The 16422-nt window shown below is 36.6% G+C and overlaps 1 protein-coding gene across 8 annotated transcripts in view; it reads left to right on the top strand.

Annotated features, from left to right (window-relative positions):
* Positions 1-16422, top strand: part of Rasal2 (RAS protein activator like 2) — a 269796-nt gene that overhangs the window by 95239 nt on the left and 158135 nt on the right. For all 8 annotated transcript variants that reach the window (XM_029477228.1, XM_029477189.1, XM_029477207.1 and 5 more), the window contains exon 2: positions 14425-14552. Coding sequence is in view for 7 of the 8 variants with exons in the window: in XM_029477189.1 (XP_029333049.1) it covers positions 14425-14552 (128 nt within the window). In the remaining variant the exon portion in view is untranslated. The remainder of the gene's footprint in view (positions 1-14424; positions 14553-16422) is intronic.

The following is a 16422-nucleotide window of genomic DNA, read 5'->3' as shown; positions in this document are numbered from 1 at the left end:
AGAGAGAGAGAGAGAGAGAGAGCAGTCCTCCTCCTTACTATTTAATTTTTTTGTTTGTTTGTTTAAAGCTGCTACTTAGACACCCTTCTTTTATTGTCCTAAAAGCTTGGCATTGTATGAAACTGAAGCATTATAAGGAAACAAACCAGAACATGTAAAATGTTCAATTCACATAGCTAAGATCTTATGCTTAGCCATTGTCCAGTAGCCTTTTGGAAATTTTTGCATGGGTTCTTTGTATTCAGTGTTTGTGGGCTCTGTTTTCTTTTAAGTTTCCAATTTGCTTTTTTTTTGAGAAATATGCACTTAAAATATTTACCACCTAAAATAGGGGTGTCCAGGATTTCAGTGACACGGAATTAATGAAAAGCATACCCCAGAAGCAGATTTGATGAGGATATATTTAGATGCAGAAGAGTTGGTTTATATGCTACATTGCTCAGAATCATCTTTCCCTCCCCCCTTTCTCCCTTTTCTTTCTTAATTTTCTTTCTTCCTGTTCCTCTTTTCTTCTCTTTAGTTTCTTTTAGTTTTTGGAACTGATCTGTAGCCTTGGCTGCCTGCGAACTTACAGTCCCTTTTTTGAATACAGGGCTTACAGGTGTGCGTCAGCACCTTTTCTTTTTTTTGACATTTAAAAGGACCTATTTATCTCATGTATATGAATGTCTTGCCTGCATGTATGCTTGTGTTCCACAGGCATACTTGGTGCCGTGGAGGTCTGAAGAGGGCATTGAGTCCCCTGGAACTTGAGTTAGCAATGGCCAAGATCTACTATTTGAGTGCTGAACCCAGATCCTTTGCAGAAAAGCCACTGAGCCATCTCTAAGCTCTTCTAGAATACCTCTTAGCGAGAGACTTTAAGAACTTGTAGGCTTGTAGACTTTTAACAGTCATATAGTTATTAATAACCTGATGGTTATCCTATACTTCCATGTTTCAGTAATTACTCTAGCTAGAATAAACATTACTTTTATATGTGAATTCAAGTCTATTAGTAGGCAGTGAAAAAAATTTTCCAGGAATGGCGTATGACTAAGAAATTTCTCTTTATGTTTCTGTACAACACAGAGGAATTAGATATAAGGATTACTTTACAGTGTTTGTGTGCTTTACATTAACACATCCAATAACGTTTCATGTAACTCTTAATCTTCTTTTCTGGTCATATTGAAAATATAAACTTGAATACTTGAGGAACATTATTATATTATTTGAATGAATTATTGGTTGCAAAACCCCTGTTCTTTCTTTGATAGAAATAGCCTCAGAGAGTGAGAGAATGGACAGGCTTCGTGTGTTGGTTATAAGGTCTGCTCTTGGGCATTGTATAACTATAGGGTATTTCATGAAGTTGGTATCCCTGGAAACTAACTGCTTTTTATATCAATGGTGTTCTTGTACAACTCATAGATACACACACTCAATAACTCTTGTATTTGGATATATAGAGGAATTCTGATAGTTTTTAGGACTTCAAGCATGTGGACGTGTGTGTGTGTGTGTGTGTGTGTGTGTGTGTGTTTCATTTTAAAAAGCGAAAGATCTTTCTTATGAGTTTGGATTCAACTTAAACAATACTGTCTCCATATTTCTTAGTGCTGTATGTTCTTGTGATTGCATTTGAGGAACATACACATATTTTTTTTTAAAAAACTAACTGAAATTTATTTAGGATTAGTTACTCTTTCCAAGTATAGCTGTCATCTGTGTTGTGCTTAGAGGCTTATAAGGCTGGGAACTTGGAAGCCATTGGTGAGATTAAAACAGCACCATTAAAAAGATTGTTCTCCTTTTCATCATCTTTTTTTCCTCTCATCTGACTGGGGTTAGTAGGTTATTAAGCTGCCTTTTCTTCCCTTGTGAAATTTGCATTCAGCAAATTCTTTTTGGTGCAGTAGTGTATAAGGTCTATTAGATGGAATCAGAGGAGGTTTTTGTTTGTTTGTTTGTTTGTTTTTGGGTTTCTTGTTTTGTTTTTGTAAAGCAAACCTGTGCACCCCCCCCCCCGGTTATTTTAACAAACAAAACAAAAAACTGTGTTTATATTCATTATAGAATCCTGACAAATATTCAGTTTAGAACCGTGTTCTCCTTACATACATGTTTTGTTCTATTTGTAAGCATTAATATTTTTGGGTAAGAATACCAAACAAATTCATTTTGCTAGATGTATAAAGTAAAAAGACTAGCTGCTCACTCTCTTTAAGGACTTACAAAATACCAAGCACTATTTGCAGTGTTTGATATTCGTCATCAATTCCTGAGAGTTTTAAGAGTTTAGGTTGTTCTCGTTTTAAAGTTGATAAAACTGAGGGACCAGAGTGTCTTGACCATGAGTCATGGTTGCAAAGTGACACCCCACAGATTTCTTTTCAGGTAGTTGGGCTTCCTCCAAATTCTTTTTGTAAGTTCTTGACCTCGGTGCTTCTGACCAACAAGAACATGTTTCCTAACATTTACTGACCACTTCTCTATGTTCCAGAAATTACTCTTACTTCTTTCTAATGTGTGGAGTACCTTCATCAAATAATCTACAATGGGGACTTAGGTCTTGCCAGGGCTCCAGTTTAACCTTGAGCCTTGTACTGCCAAAGTTCTGTGCTTTGGTAAGCTATATCTATGAAGAGCATTCCTGTGTGCTGAAAATCAGTGATGTAATGAATTCTATTATGTAGCTCTGTTAAGAATCCAAGGACATGCCATCTCCTTTTCAGTTATTATTACCTCTGACGCAGTAAAGCACTCTATGATTTCCCTCTCAGGAGAAACAAACCTCACAGAGTCATATGAGACATTTATGTTTCAACCAGATGTCTCAAATCCTGCTTACTATTTATAAAGAAAATTAAAAATCTTGTAATCAGCCTCTCCCTTTGTGGTGGTTTAACTAAGAATGGTCCCCATAGGTGTGTATATTTGAACACCAAGGAGTGGTACTACTTGAAAGGATTAGAAAGATTAAGAGGTGTGGTCTTGTTGGAGGAAGTGTGTCTTGAGGTTTCAAAAGCCATGGCAAGCCCAGTCAGTCAGTCAGTCAGTCAGTCAGTCCGTCCATCCATCCATCCATCCATCCATCCATCCATCCATCCATCCATCCGTCTGTCTCTGTCCCCTTCCTCACCTCCCCTTTTCCCACTTCTCTGTCTACAGATTAGGGCATGGCATAGCAAGCTCTCAGCTACTGCTCCAGTGTTATCATGCTTCCTGCTATGATAATAGACTAAACTTCTGAAACTGTAAGCAATACCCCAGTTAAATGCTTTCTTTTATGCTAGTTGACTTGGTCATGGTGTCTCCTCACAGCAATAAAACAGTAATTAGACTAACCTTCTTTTGAGAAGCTTTAACTCTATAACATTTAAGACAGGCTTCAAATGAATGATCCTCCTGCCTCACCCTGCCAAGTGCCAAGTGCTGTAATTTTAAGTGTAATTCACACACACACACACACACACACACACACACACACACATATATACACACATACATACATATATGTATATATACATATATATGTGTGTGTACATATGTATATGTACATATATATGTGTATATATATATGTGTATATATATAAAATTTCTATATTCTTTAAATAGACTTAAACTACCCACCCCAAATAGGCAATGTCCTAGTCTTATTGTTATAAATAATAATAGTGAGGTTATGCCTCTGAAGACTCATGTAGAGTTAGTTTTTATATATTACTTATACTCTACACCATAGTAGAGATGAAATTATAGAGATATTGAGGACTTTAATGTTTGTTTTCTTTTTTGTTTGTGAGGTTAACGTTAAGCGCTGTAATTTGGAGTTTTCTTTTAACCATTTTGTAATTTAGCAGGACCTAGCTATTAAGGTAGACAATGATACCTTTAAGTTCAATTTTAAATATAATTAGTTGATGTACCACCCCAGATTCTATGAATAAAAATAACAAACATCTTGTTTTTCTACTCTCACACACATCTCATCTCCATCTAACCTCTAATCACAAGGCACTGGCTTTCAGCTCTTTTACACATTTTATTTTCTACTTGCCTTTGTATTTTTAAGTAACACATGTATTCACACATGCATATAAGTACACATAAAACTATAGGCTAACAGTTTCACACATCTTTTTTAAATTAATTATTTATTATTATTCATTCATTCATTCATTCATTCATTTAGAAAGGATCTCTTTGTGTTGTCCTGGCTATCCTGGAACTGCCTATTTAGACTAGGCTAGCCTAGAACTTACAGCAATTTTCCTGCCTTTGCTTTTGTTTGCTGGAATTAAAGATGTGCCCCACCATCCCTGACCTTTACATATTTTTAAAGATCTCTTTTAGTAAAACATTCCTTTACTTTGAATCAAGCTTTAAAATTCTAAATATAGATGCACAACCAAGTGCCATTCCTTTATAAAAAAAAAAACAAAGAAATTGAGAATATACTCTTGGAAAGGTTACATACCAGAGGGGGGGGAGGGGAGGGAGGGAGGGAGGGAGAGAGAGAGAGAGAGAGAGAGAGAGAGAGAGAAAGAGAAAGAGAAAGAGAAAGAGAAAGAGAAAGAGAAAGAGAACCAACAAATAATTTAGTCTCTGGATGCGACTGGGTACTGGACATTCTGTTAGGTTTTGATACAACCTACCTATTGTCATGGATTCTGTGGATTTAAGAGCTCAGTTCTCTAATACTGCCTCTTCTTCTTATGCAATTTCTGGGCTTCTGGTACTTATAACCAATTTAACTACAGAAATCAGAGGCTCTCTCAGATTTTCTAATTTGTTATAGTGGTTTACAGAAGTCAAGGAAACATTGCTAGTTAGGATATCATAAAAGATATAAATAAATGATCAGCAAGATGTAGAAGTGAATAACGCAGGGTCTAGAAGGCTCTCAGTTTCACCAAGTGGCACTAAGTATTTAAAGAGAGGAGGCCATGCGGGCCACACCTTTAGTTTTACCTTTACTCCCGTGACCTTCACACATCATTTCGTTACATTCATTGTTTTCTTATTCTCTGTAGTATCCTCATTATATAAATATTCACTATACTGAATGGGAATTTTTTTTTTAGCTTAAATTAACTAGTAAAGGTCAAGCATTACTAAAAGCAGTCTACATGTGTACCTTTCCCCAAACCATAAATTATTCATGAATCCCAGGTGCATGCAGAGGCAGTAGATGAACTGTCCTATAGAAGTTCTTTTCCATGAAGGATTTTTTTTTATTATAATTTCGTAGTTTAAAAAATTTGTGCAGTGTTTGTCTGCTGGCTGTCCAAGACAGGGTTTCACTCTGTAGTTGAGGTTAGTCATGAACTTACTGTCTAGCTCAAGCTGGTCTCAGTCTTCTAAGAGGTGTGGTTATAGGAGTAAGTCACCATACTTGGCTGCAGTCTTAACATCTTCTTACATAATGAAAAAAATACGTAAGCCTAGGAATGGAAAAGTTCCTCCTGAGAAGAAATGAGAAAAGCTAACAAAAGATATAACCTTGTCCATGTTCTGATGTACTCTGCATATGCAATTTTCTGTTTGTGAGAAAAAGTAAAGACAACTCTAATCATGGTGCTTGTTTATGTTTGTTAACATTCATCATTTAATTTAATAAGTTGTTAATGTTTATTAATCTTACAGTATATTTGCAGTATAGAAGGGGAGCTTATATCTGATACTATAACTCTATCTACCAAGACATTCATTAAACATCAAAGAATTTGTGTTGGCATTTTTATATGAAATCTTTGAGTTATATAAAACATTAGTGATACTCAATATTTTGGGGAAATTAAGAGTTTTAGAAGACCTTGTTAAATGTTATTTTCTCATTTATCTTCCTTCTGTTGTATTAGGATTTGACATCTGGCACATTTGCAGAAATGGAATAGGTTTATTTAAGAATAAATAAGTCTATAGACTTACATTGTATATCACAAAGAAAAGGCTGACTGATACTTTTTATACTGCTTTGTAGCTTTCTGCTGTAGATGTTTGTTCCCTTTTTCTTATTTCTAGTTTCATTTTTCGTTCTTGTTAGTTTTGTTTTATAAAAAAAGAATAATTCAGATCTTTGCAAAGCTCATTGAATAGGGTTGTTCCTTTTACAGTGACTGGCCAGATTCTTTATAGAAGACTGTAGTGTTTTCACTGTACATGCAGTGATTTGTGATTCAAACAGGTTACAAGTCAGGAAGATAGATACAAATTTTATATCGGTTGGTTTTAATGCTTTAGAGAGAGCTAGAGTCATTAAAAGGCCATGTTGCTAGACCTTTACAACGTGTCTGCTTTCTTAGGTAGAGATAATGTCACAGTGCAGGTTGTGTAGCCAGTTTTTAAAAGCTCAGACATGGATAGCTTGATAGTGATAAACTATCTTCCCCTTCCCCACTAAGAATCACATTCCCCTCCAAGCTCTAGCCTTCCCCCACAGCATCTACCCCTACAGAAAAGCGAGATGAAACTCAAATAGAGAGAAGTATGGGATATATTAAAATAGCAAGAGGCACTAAATATAATAAAATGAGTACATGTGACATGCTTCCGAGATTCTTAGTCTAGTTCATTTTCTACCTATAACAAATTGGTTGGTCAAATAGGACCTAGAGTTTTGGTCATATTACAATAACAGGTCATCATGCTTAAGTTTTAAACAACAAAACTAGTATTTTTTATATTTAGTACATTATCATACTTTGAGAAAAAATGACATACAGATTGTTTTTCCCTCGTAGAGTTAAAATATAAATGGATTGTTTTGTGCATTTTGAGTTTTTCTATTTAGGAGATTTAATAGGAACAATAGGTGTATTTAATTTATTGGAACTAAAATATAGACTACAATAGACTGCCATTTAACATCGTGACATTGGCATCATTCATAAACTCAATTTAGTTATCAAGGTCATATAGTTGCTTAAGCAGTGCTTGACCCAATGTGGGAGTTATGAGACTTAATCTTTCTAATGCATGTCTGAGAAGTGAAAGACAAGCATGTAATTTTCTCTTCCTGCTGTGTGATCAGGGGCAGCGCACAACTAGATGTGGAAGAAGTAAGGAAGGACTGCCATAGGAATTGCTTCAGATCCCAGCTATCTTAAAATTCCTAGATAATAGAAAATTCAAGGGAGCTCTGTTGTTCAGGGAAATGCTTCCTTAATCACAATTAAAAATTTTTTTAACCCAAAATTAAGTTCTCCCTTAATAGACCTTAATACTTGTTATTAGAGAACTCATTCATTCGTCCTTTTGCTTAGAGTTCCAACTTCTGTGCTGTTATCCTCCTGCTGAGATTGAGAGTGAAGCTGCAGAGAGCCTCCAAGTGTTAGACTGAAGGAAGCACCAGAAAGAAGTATACTACACCCTCTCTCTTCTGTCTTCCTGTCTTCCTCTTTCCCACATCTCCCCTCTCCCTGTCTCCCTTTCTCCCTTTCTCCCTGTCTCTTCTCTCTCTGTCCCCCCTCTTCCCATGTCTCCCCTCTCTCTCCTGTCTGCCCTCTCTCCCCTGCCCTCCCTCTCTCTCTGCCTCCCTCTTTTCCCAGCCTCCCCCCACTCCCTGTGTCCCCTCTTCCCTATCTCCCACCTCTCCCATCACTCCTGTCGCTCCCCTCTCCCTCTTTGAAGGGTACTGGTGAGCATGGGGCCTTACTGACTAGATACCAGTATTCAGGTAACATGGAAATTAAGACTGTGGTTGAGAAATAAAGTGGTTTTGTAAGGCACAAAGATGTAATATAAATTTGTTTTAACAAATGGTATATCATAGTGAGTTTTCAGTAATGTAGAAACAGATTTTTGACTTGGTGAATTTGGCATATTGGCTTGTCGTTAATGTCTTTATTTCTTAAGTTTCATTGTTTGTCAGGACAGAGCAAAGTTCACAGGCAGCACGTTACGATTCTGACAAAATGTGGGTGTTCTGGTAACTTTCGGATATTTCAGTAGAATAGAGAGTAGATCATAATGAAGAGAAATATTAATGACCTGAATGGCTTTAATTTTTCTTTCTGTGCTTTAAGAATTTTTTTTTAAAAAATAATTAAATAAAGGAGAAGGGCCAGGAAGATGGCTCAGCAGTTAAGAGCATGCAGGGCTCTTCTGAAGAACCAAAGTTAGGTTCCTAACACCCAGGTCATTAGAGAATTGGAAAGCCTTTTCTGTTCTCAAAGGGCACTGCGCTCAGGTGCACACCCACTGCCTTTCTTAACCCCACCTGCAACATATAATTTAGAATTAAAAATAAAATCTTTAAAAAAATAAAACAGTGAAGGCTGGGGGCAGATAGTTCTGTCACTCAAGCTGATCTGAGTTAGAATGCCTAGCATATAGATAATTGGCATCCTTGTCTGCATGCACCTGCAGTTCCAGTCCTGGGGCTATGGGGCACCAGGAGATCCCTGGAACTCACTGACCATCTAGCACAGTGAAGCAACTAATTCTAGGTTTACAATACACTGTGCCTCGAAAGTAAGGTGGAGGGCCAGTGAGATGGCTCAGTGGGCAAAGGTGCCCAAGCCTGGCAACCTGAATTCAATCCTTGGGACCCAAATGATAGAGAGAGGACCAACTGCCACAGGTTGTTCTCCGACCTCCATATGTGAATTGTGACATGCATGTACATGTGTATAGACATAAGGACAGAGAGATAAATATCATCTAAAAATTAAAGTGAGGAATAATTGAGATAGACACAAGTGCATCTGTACACATGTACATACATGAGTACATACATACCTTAGCATAAGTATAATAAAAGACTGAATTGATGGTACCTATAGGAGGTGTAAGCAGACGGCATTAATACAGTAACTTAAAATGATTCGGCCATCTATCTTTATTATCTTATAGACTGCTCCTGAGCACCATGTTGTAATTATTGCCATTGCTATGAGTCATCTCTAGGGACGGAACATGTAGTTTAGTGATAAAGCACTTACATAACAAGCACAAAGCCCTATCTGTAGTCCTTAGCACTGTGGAGGAAAATTGCCTATAGAATACAACCAAAGGTAGAACTTTTTTTTTTTTTTTTTTTTAAAGCTGTGAATAAAGATGTACTATCTGTCAGGGGGAAAATTGCTTCTAAAAGTATACCTTCTAAATTGACCTGCTAAATGTATTATCATGAATGTTAATTAGAACTGTTTTGAAAATTTGGGTTAAGGGGCCTGGAGAGATGGCCTAGTGGTTAAGAGCACCTTGACTATTCTTCCAAAGGTCCTGAGTTCAATTCCCAGCAACTACATAATGGCTCACAACCATCTGTAATGGGATCTGATACTCTCTTCTGGTGTGTCTGATGATAGCAATGGTATATTCATAGATAAAATAAATAAAAACCTTGTTAAAATACATTTAAAAATATCTAATTTGCTCTTAAAAAGGAAATTTGGGTTAAAAGAAATATACTTCTTTGTATATTTGAAGCATTGAATGTTCTAAGCTAATGGAAGTCGCATTGCTCTGCTTTAATGCTAGTCCATTGTGCTTACTTTATGAGTATTTATTACTTTGTCTTTGCACTCATTGTTCTTTTATTTTCTCCCCTCTTGTGCCATTCTTCCACCATAGACTGCAAGAGAATTATCTGTCCTGATTCCTGTTTCAAAATCGGGATCACATAAGCTTTACTGTACTGTTTGCACTCTGACCAGTCTGGAATGGATTCTTATCATCTAGAAGAGTAGACTAGCCTATTACATTAACCTCCCATTCGTCGCGGTCTCTGTTCCTTCACTCATTCACTTGATTTTGTAACACATGGCTTGGTTTTCTTAGACCTCTTCATTGCCTTCTTATTGTAATATGGATGGTTGATTCTAATGTATGATCCGTGGGACCCTTTAGTCCCAGGACCCCCTTTCTAAATTAATGTTATTTTCAAAAGACTGAAACATAGTTGGACAAATTTCCTTCCCTGGGAAAATGTCAACAACACCTACCACTTCCTTATTAAGCCCAAACACCAAATCAAAGTATACTTTCATCAGAGCTCAGCTTAGGGAACTATCGAGTTTTGGGGGTTACTAATAGAACATGGGACTTCTTTCAGGAGCATTAGAGAACCCCAAAGCACTGGAAAGTCTTAATAAGCATGGATCATGACTTCTCCATAGCCGCATTAGTGGAATTTCCCCTTCTGTCAGCCTTTTCTTTTCTCTATACTCTTAACACTTCCCAAGTCCAGAAGGCTACTTGTGTTAGAACAGAATTGCAATCAGATAGCCAGGAGACACTGGAGGAGTTGCCAGAACCTCGGGTTGAGGTTTCAGTGACTCCTCCCCACCCCCGCAGCCCCTCCTTCTGTGAGGGGGCATCAGTAATCAACAAGCCCTATGTTAGGTAGAGGTCTCTTGAAAATGGTTATAACTGGTCCGATTTAGAGCAAGACTGTTACACTCAGAGTATAACATTCTACAACAGATTGTGGTCATTCCATATATGCTGTATGGCAGACATTTTCTGGAAAACAGGAGATACAATCCTGTTATTTCAGGGGAAACAACCAATAGTATTTATTGCTAGAGAAAAATTCATGACTAAAACAAAAATTAGAGTTTGGATAATGTCTATCTGCCTACCTTAAGCTTGACATCTTTCCTGAATTCAAAGACATTTCTGATCACAGCCAGATGATTGTGAAGATTGATGAATGTAGATATTTTTATAGTATCTAAGTGTCATCATTTTTGGAAGGCTGAAAGCCCCAGCTAACCAGTGTTTTATAAGTGATTAACACATAATGTTCATATGCTTATGAGTATGTGGTAAAAAGAACTACTCAAAAGAAAATATAAAGCAGTTATTTTTTAATTTTAAATATTTTAAAAGATTTATTTATTTATTATGTATACAATGTTCTGCCTGCATGACCAGAAGAGAGCACCAGATCTTGTTATAGCTGGTTATGAGTTGTTGGGAACTGAACTCAGAACTTCTGGAAGATCAGCTGGTGCTCTTAACCTCTGAGCCATCTCTCCAGCCATGTGTGTGTGTGTGTGTGTGTGTGTGTGTATTCATTTTATATTCTGCTTGCTGCCCTCCTCCCCAACAGTCTTTCTCCCATGCCAGAACCCCTTCTCCTCTGAGTGGGTGAGGGCCCTCTGGATATCCCTCAACCCTGGCACATCTCTGCAAGGCTAGGTGTGTCCTCTCCCACTGTAGAAGAGGATTTTGTTTGTTTGTTTGTTTTGTTTTTTAAAATGTATATATGTGAAAAGTTTGTTGCTGTGGTTTCAGAGTCCATGTTGTACTGACTCCTATTTATTTGATAATTCTTATCAGTTTTTGGTATTATGTTGAAGAATGCCCATAATTTTTTAAGAAATACTATTAAAATGCTACTGTTGTTTCAAACCTTCATATCTTAAGTCCAGGTTTTCTCTTATATATCAACCAAAATGACTAAAGCAACAAATTGCATATAGAAACATAAATGAACTAGTCTGTCTTTTATTTAGCCAGTCCTTGAGGACATTTGAAAAAAATGTAAAAACAGTGCCATTCTTTTAGATTTTTATTAAAAATAGTTGTTTCATTAAAATGCATTTTAATATCAGTATGTGGTAGATTTTAATTTCTAATATAATAGATGTTGACATAACCTATACATATTCTCAGTAGTTTTTCAGTCTCAAGAGATCTTCATATAAAAGTCGATAATTTTTAACGCTACAAGGTAATAAATATCCAGTCTTAAAGAGCTTTCCATAGAAGTTTACTTTGGATTCTTCTTAATGTTTCTATTTAATTTTTGTAAGGAGGCCAGCACGTAATGTCCTTAGTATTCTCATAGGAATGGGACACAGCAAATCTAAAATTGTTTCTAATTTTGCTATTAAGAGTCTTCTTTGTGACTCTGTTATGCTTTTCTCTAGTGAATTTTAGGTACTAAAAATAATTGGAATTCAGAATTAGAAGTAAGTCACTAGAGTCAAAAATGAAGTTTTTCGATACTGTTAAGGTGAAGTAGGGCAATGATCTGAGCATGCTCTGTTCTTACAATTTTCCATGCATTACATGATAGAGTGAGTCAAATCTATAGACCTCTAAAAAACATCAGGGATTGTTGTTTGTTTTGTTAAAGCAATTTCTTAAATCTTAATCCAGTTTTGCCAAACAGAACAAAAATAATGTTATTTCTGTCTTTTTCCATATAATTCTTAAAACTATCAAAACTTGTGAAAATAGCTATAAAAATGAACAATAGTGGCTTCTAGGATAACTCATCAGTCTCTCATTGTAGACAGACTTTAAAAACTGCTTCCTGTTCCTCCTGCAGTTACTACTAAAATGATTCTAGGAATCTCCATGCTTTATAGTTGACTCATTCACAGCACCAGGGGAAACGAGAAGGAAGTTCAGGTTCACAGACGAAGGGTGTTCAGAGTACTCAGAATCACGCAGATAATTCAAGTCTTCTTAAGTTTAATACTGATGTAGATTTCTCTTTTATCAGGAAACATAAATATAGGCTCTCAAATTCTAATTTTTAAAGGGTGGGGTCTATCAACACCATCTAGCATTAGTATCAGTCATAAATTACAATGGACAGTTTCTTTTATACATGGCTACCTTGTGTAATAAAGTTAGTCACTTGAATACAACTTGTGTAGGTTACTAGGTTCCTATTTAACATAGATTTAAGTTTTCCTAATACTTCACTGTGGAATTAAGCCTACATTGTAATAAAATATAATTCATTTGTCTAGATCATATGACTGCTGTCAATTTTGACATAACTTTTGACTATAGATAAGAGTATTATAAACATGTCCAAAGCTTAAGAATTTATTTATTAGCCTTGTGCTGGTGGCGTAAACCTTTCACCCCAGCGCTTGGGAGCCAGAGGCAGGTGGATCTCTTAAGTTTGAGGACACCCTATTCTATAGAGTGATTTTTCAAGATAGTTAGGGCTATACAGAGAAATCCTGACTTGGGGAAAGGGAGAAAAGGAAAGGGAGGGAGGGAGGGAGGGAGGGAGGGAGAGAGAAAGAGGAATTTTAAGATTTTCATAATAATTTTGAAAAACTTTAGGATAATTTGAGATGCCGTTCTAACATTAAATAAAGATGCTTAGACTACAAGGGGAAAGCTATAGGTATGGAATGAAGATTCTGTAATGCCATATGTAACTGCTATATATTTTATAGAACAGAAACAGAAAAAGTAACAGGAGGCTGAGGCAATAGATTCCTATGAATCAGCACCATGCCTCGCAAACTCTTAGTATTATTGGTTCTTACACCCTAAATTATTTTTCTGGAGGGAATTGGTGAGTTCCCTAAAACGAGACATATTTAAGTAGATTCATAGAGGCTAAGAATTTAAGCCAGAAAAAAAAAATGAAGGTAATATTGACCACTTATAGGATTCGAGAGGAGACAGGTGAACTTATGTGCTCTGATAACTGAGTTGTAGCTTTCTACAAATAACTGCCTGTAATTTTGCATATTTGGATAATTGCAACCTGAGGCAGTTAGAAACTATTTGCATTTATTGAAGTCAAAGCCATATACCTGCTATTTAAGATTTACAATGGCCTACCCTTGTGGGTATTTGTTTTCTCCTGTCACCAGTTTGGATTGCTCTTGTAGCACATCTTAATAATAATAGGTATTTGAAGTAATTGCTTTGGTATATTTATAAAAGGAAGTAGTCCTTTGTGGCCAAATGACTTTTAATATATTTAAGGAACTAACATAAAAGTTATATTTAATCATCTACTATATAGTTATTATTAAGATACATTTCTCATTTCACAGTACAAATGAGTCAGCAGTTCATATTAAACCATTTTAAAGGCACAAAGAATAATAGTACCATTCGGAACTTGGGAATTGTTAGCTCATTTCACTTTGATGTTAGATACCCTCACTTCCAAGAGCCATCTTTAGATCATTCCTTGAGGAAATAATTTTTATGCTTTAAGATCTTAGTGGCCTCTAGTGGTAATGTGATGCCATAGTTTTAGTCCCAATTCTTATGAATATAAATCCATTTTGTAGATGTAGTCACTCAGCTCTTTACATTGCTCATTCAATTCTTGATTAATTGTATTCTCAAATCCTCTTTATCCCTAGATGAGAAATTGTTGTCCTTTCTTCTTTTCACTGTTATCCCTGCTCCTATATTTTTAGTAATACTGGTTTAGTTCTGAAACAGCCTCCCATTGTCTCAATGTAAACTGTGTTGATTACTATATTAAGCTTTTGGTACGTTTTCATCTTGGAATGTTTGAGCTTTTCTGAAGACTGTAGGAAGAAGTCTTCCTTAATCCATTATAATAGTTTATAAAGCAATTTCAGTTCATTGAGATTCATGTTTAGAATCACTTCTATTAATTCACCATATGAGAATCTTATATTTCAAATATTGGTGTACTAGGCATGAGAATGGTTTATTAATTGGTTTTTATTTTTTGCTACACAGATGTAAAAGGCCCACCAACCCACCGTCTGTCTTGTGGTCAGTCACCCTATACTGAGACGACATCATGGGAGAGGAAGTACTGCATCCTCACAGACAGCCAGTTGGTGTTGCTCAACAAGGAGAAGGAGGTGAGATACAAAGCTACTGCTTATTTCTAAGCACATTTCTGAAGTTACATACTTTTTAGTTGTATTTTGATAAGGTTGCATTGTAAAATACAGACTCTAGCAACCATAAACTGTAGTCTAAGTGGGTGCTATTGTTATAATGATATGTTGCTGCAATGAAATAGCAAGCTCCACAGGCAAGACTGGATCTTGAGTAGGAAAACAATAAAAATCACACTGAGTTGATAAATTTGGAATGAAAAGGCATTAAGTTGTGGAAATCTGGTCCTGCAAATAGTCTAGATGAGCTAAATTATCTGATCACTCCTGTGCTGACTAGTTTTATGTCAGCTTCACACAAGAGAGTCATTTTGGCAGAAAATGCTCAGTGGAGAAAATGCTCTCATCACATTGGCCTGTAGGCAAGCCTGTGGTGCATTTTCTTGATTGACGTTGGAGATGTTATGGCTGGTGGTTCTAAGTACTATAAGAAATCAGGCTAAACCAGACATGAGGAGCAAGACTATAAGCAGCAGTCCTGTCTGACCTCGGCTTCAGCCTCGAGGTTCCTGCTGTTTGAGTTCCTACCCTGACTTCCCCCAGTGATGCACTATAATTTGAAGCTATAAGCTGAAATAAACCTTATTTCCCATGTCACTTTTGGTAGCTGTGTTTTATCATAGTAGTAGAAACCCTAAGTAAGACAAAACCCATCACAAAAAGTTCCTGTTCAGTTAAGTACTATCTTAGTTAGGGCTTCTGTGGCTGTGAAGAGACACCATACCCATAGCAAATCTTATAAACGAAAACATTTAATTGAGCTGCCTTATAGTTCAGAGGTTTAGTGCATTATTGTCATAGTGGGAAGCATGGTGGCACATAGGCCAGACGTGGTGCTGGAGAGGTAGCTAAGCATAGTACACCAGGATCTGCAGCCAGCCGGAAGATACAGGGAACCACTAGGTCTGCGTGGAGCGTCTGAAACCTCAAAGCCTACTCTCCAGTGAGTGACACACCAACAAAGCTACACCTCCTAACAGGGCTGCTCCCTGTGGGCCTATGGGTACCATTTTTATTCAAACTACCACAAGTACTCCTTTCTGGGTCCTCTTCATCTTCTATAGAATGTCATATGTCCTTTTCCTTTTTGTATGGGTGCATGCATATGCATCTGTGGGGAGTTGGGGGATGAATATGGAGATTAGAACCTAGGAAATCCTGCATATTAGTCAAGTATTTTATCACTGAACTACATCTTAGCTCATTTAGCCTCTGATGCTAACTGTTATAAGTAATTTTAGATGTCTGAGAACCTTCATTCCCTACATTTAACTCTTGCTTTGGGTCTGTATATTTTCACTTTCTGACCTTATCTTCACTCATATTTCCCACCTCTTGAAATAATTCATTTCTTGCTACAACTTAGGATAGAACTGCTGTTTCTTCTGCCTTGTCTCTGTAGGGGTCTCTTAACTTAATGGTTAAGTAATACACTGTTGTGTATGTGTGCCACATTTTTTTAAAAAATCCATTTAGCTTTTGATGGATACCTGGTTTTGGTATTGGAAAATTTGAGGAGTTCCACGTGAGTTGTCAAATGTTTCCAGAGACTTCTGGGTCCTTTCTTTGGGACTCTTAGTCTTCTTGATAAGATAATAATCAAGAACACACTTTGAAGGAAGCTTAAGGACAATTTTATTAACTTAAAAAAAAATCCCAGAGCAGGCAAGCTTCAAATCTTAGCAGCCACATGGAAGAGGAAGATAGAGAAGAAAAAGAAAAAGAAGGAGCTAAAGGGAACTGCAACCCCATAGGTGGATCATTATTATGAACTAACCAGTACCCCAGAGCTCTTGACTCTAGCTGCGTATGTATCAAAAGATGGCCTAGT

Source organism: Mus caroli, chromosome 1 (assembly GCF_900094665.2).
Source record: "Mus caroli chromosome 1, CAROLI_EIJ_v1.1, whole genome shotgun sequence".
Classification (NCBI taxonomy): Eukaryota; Metazoa; Chordata; class Mammalia; order Rodentia; family Muridae; genus Mus; species Mus caroli.
The sequence above is the reverse complement of the archived record's forward strand: the minus strand, read 5'-3'. Positions and strand labels throughout refer to the sequence as shown.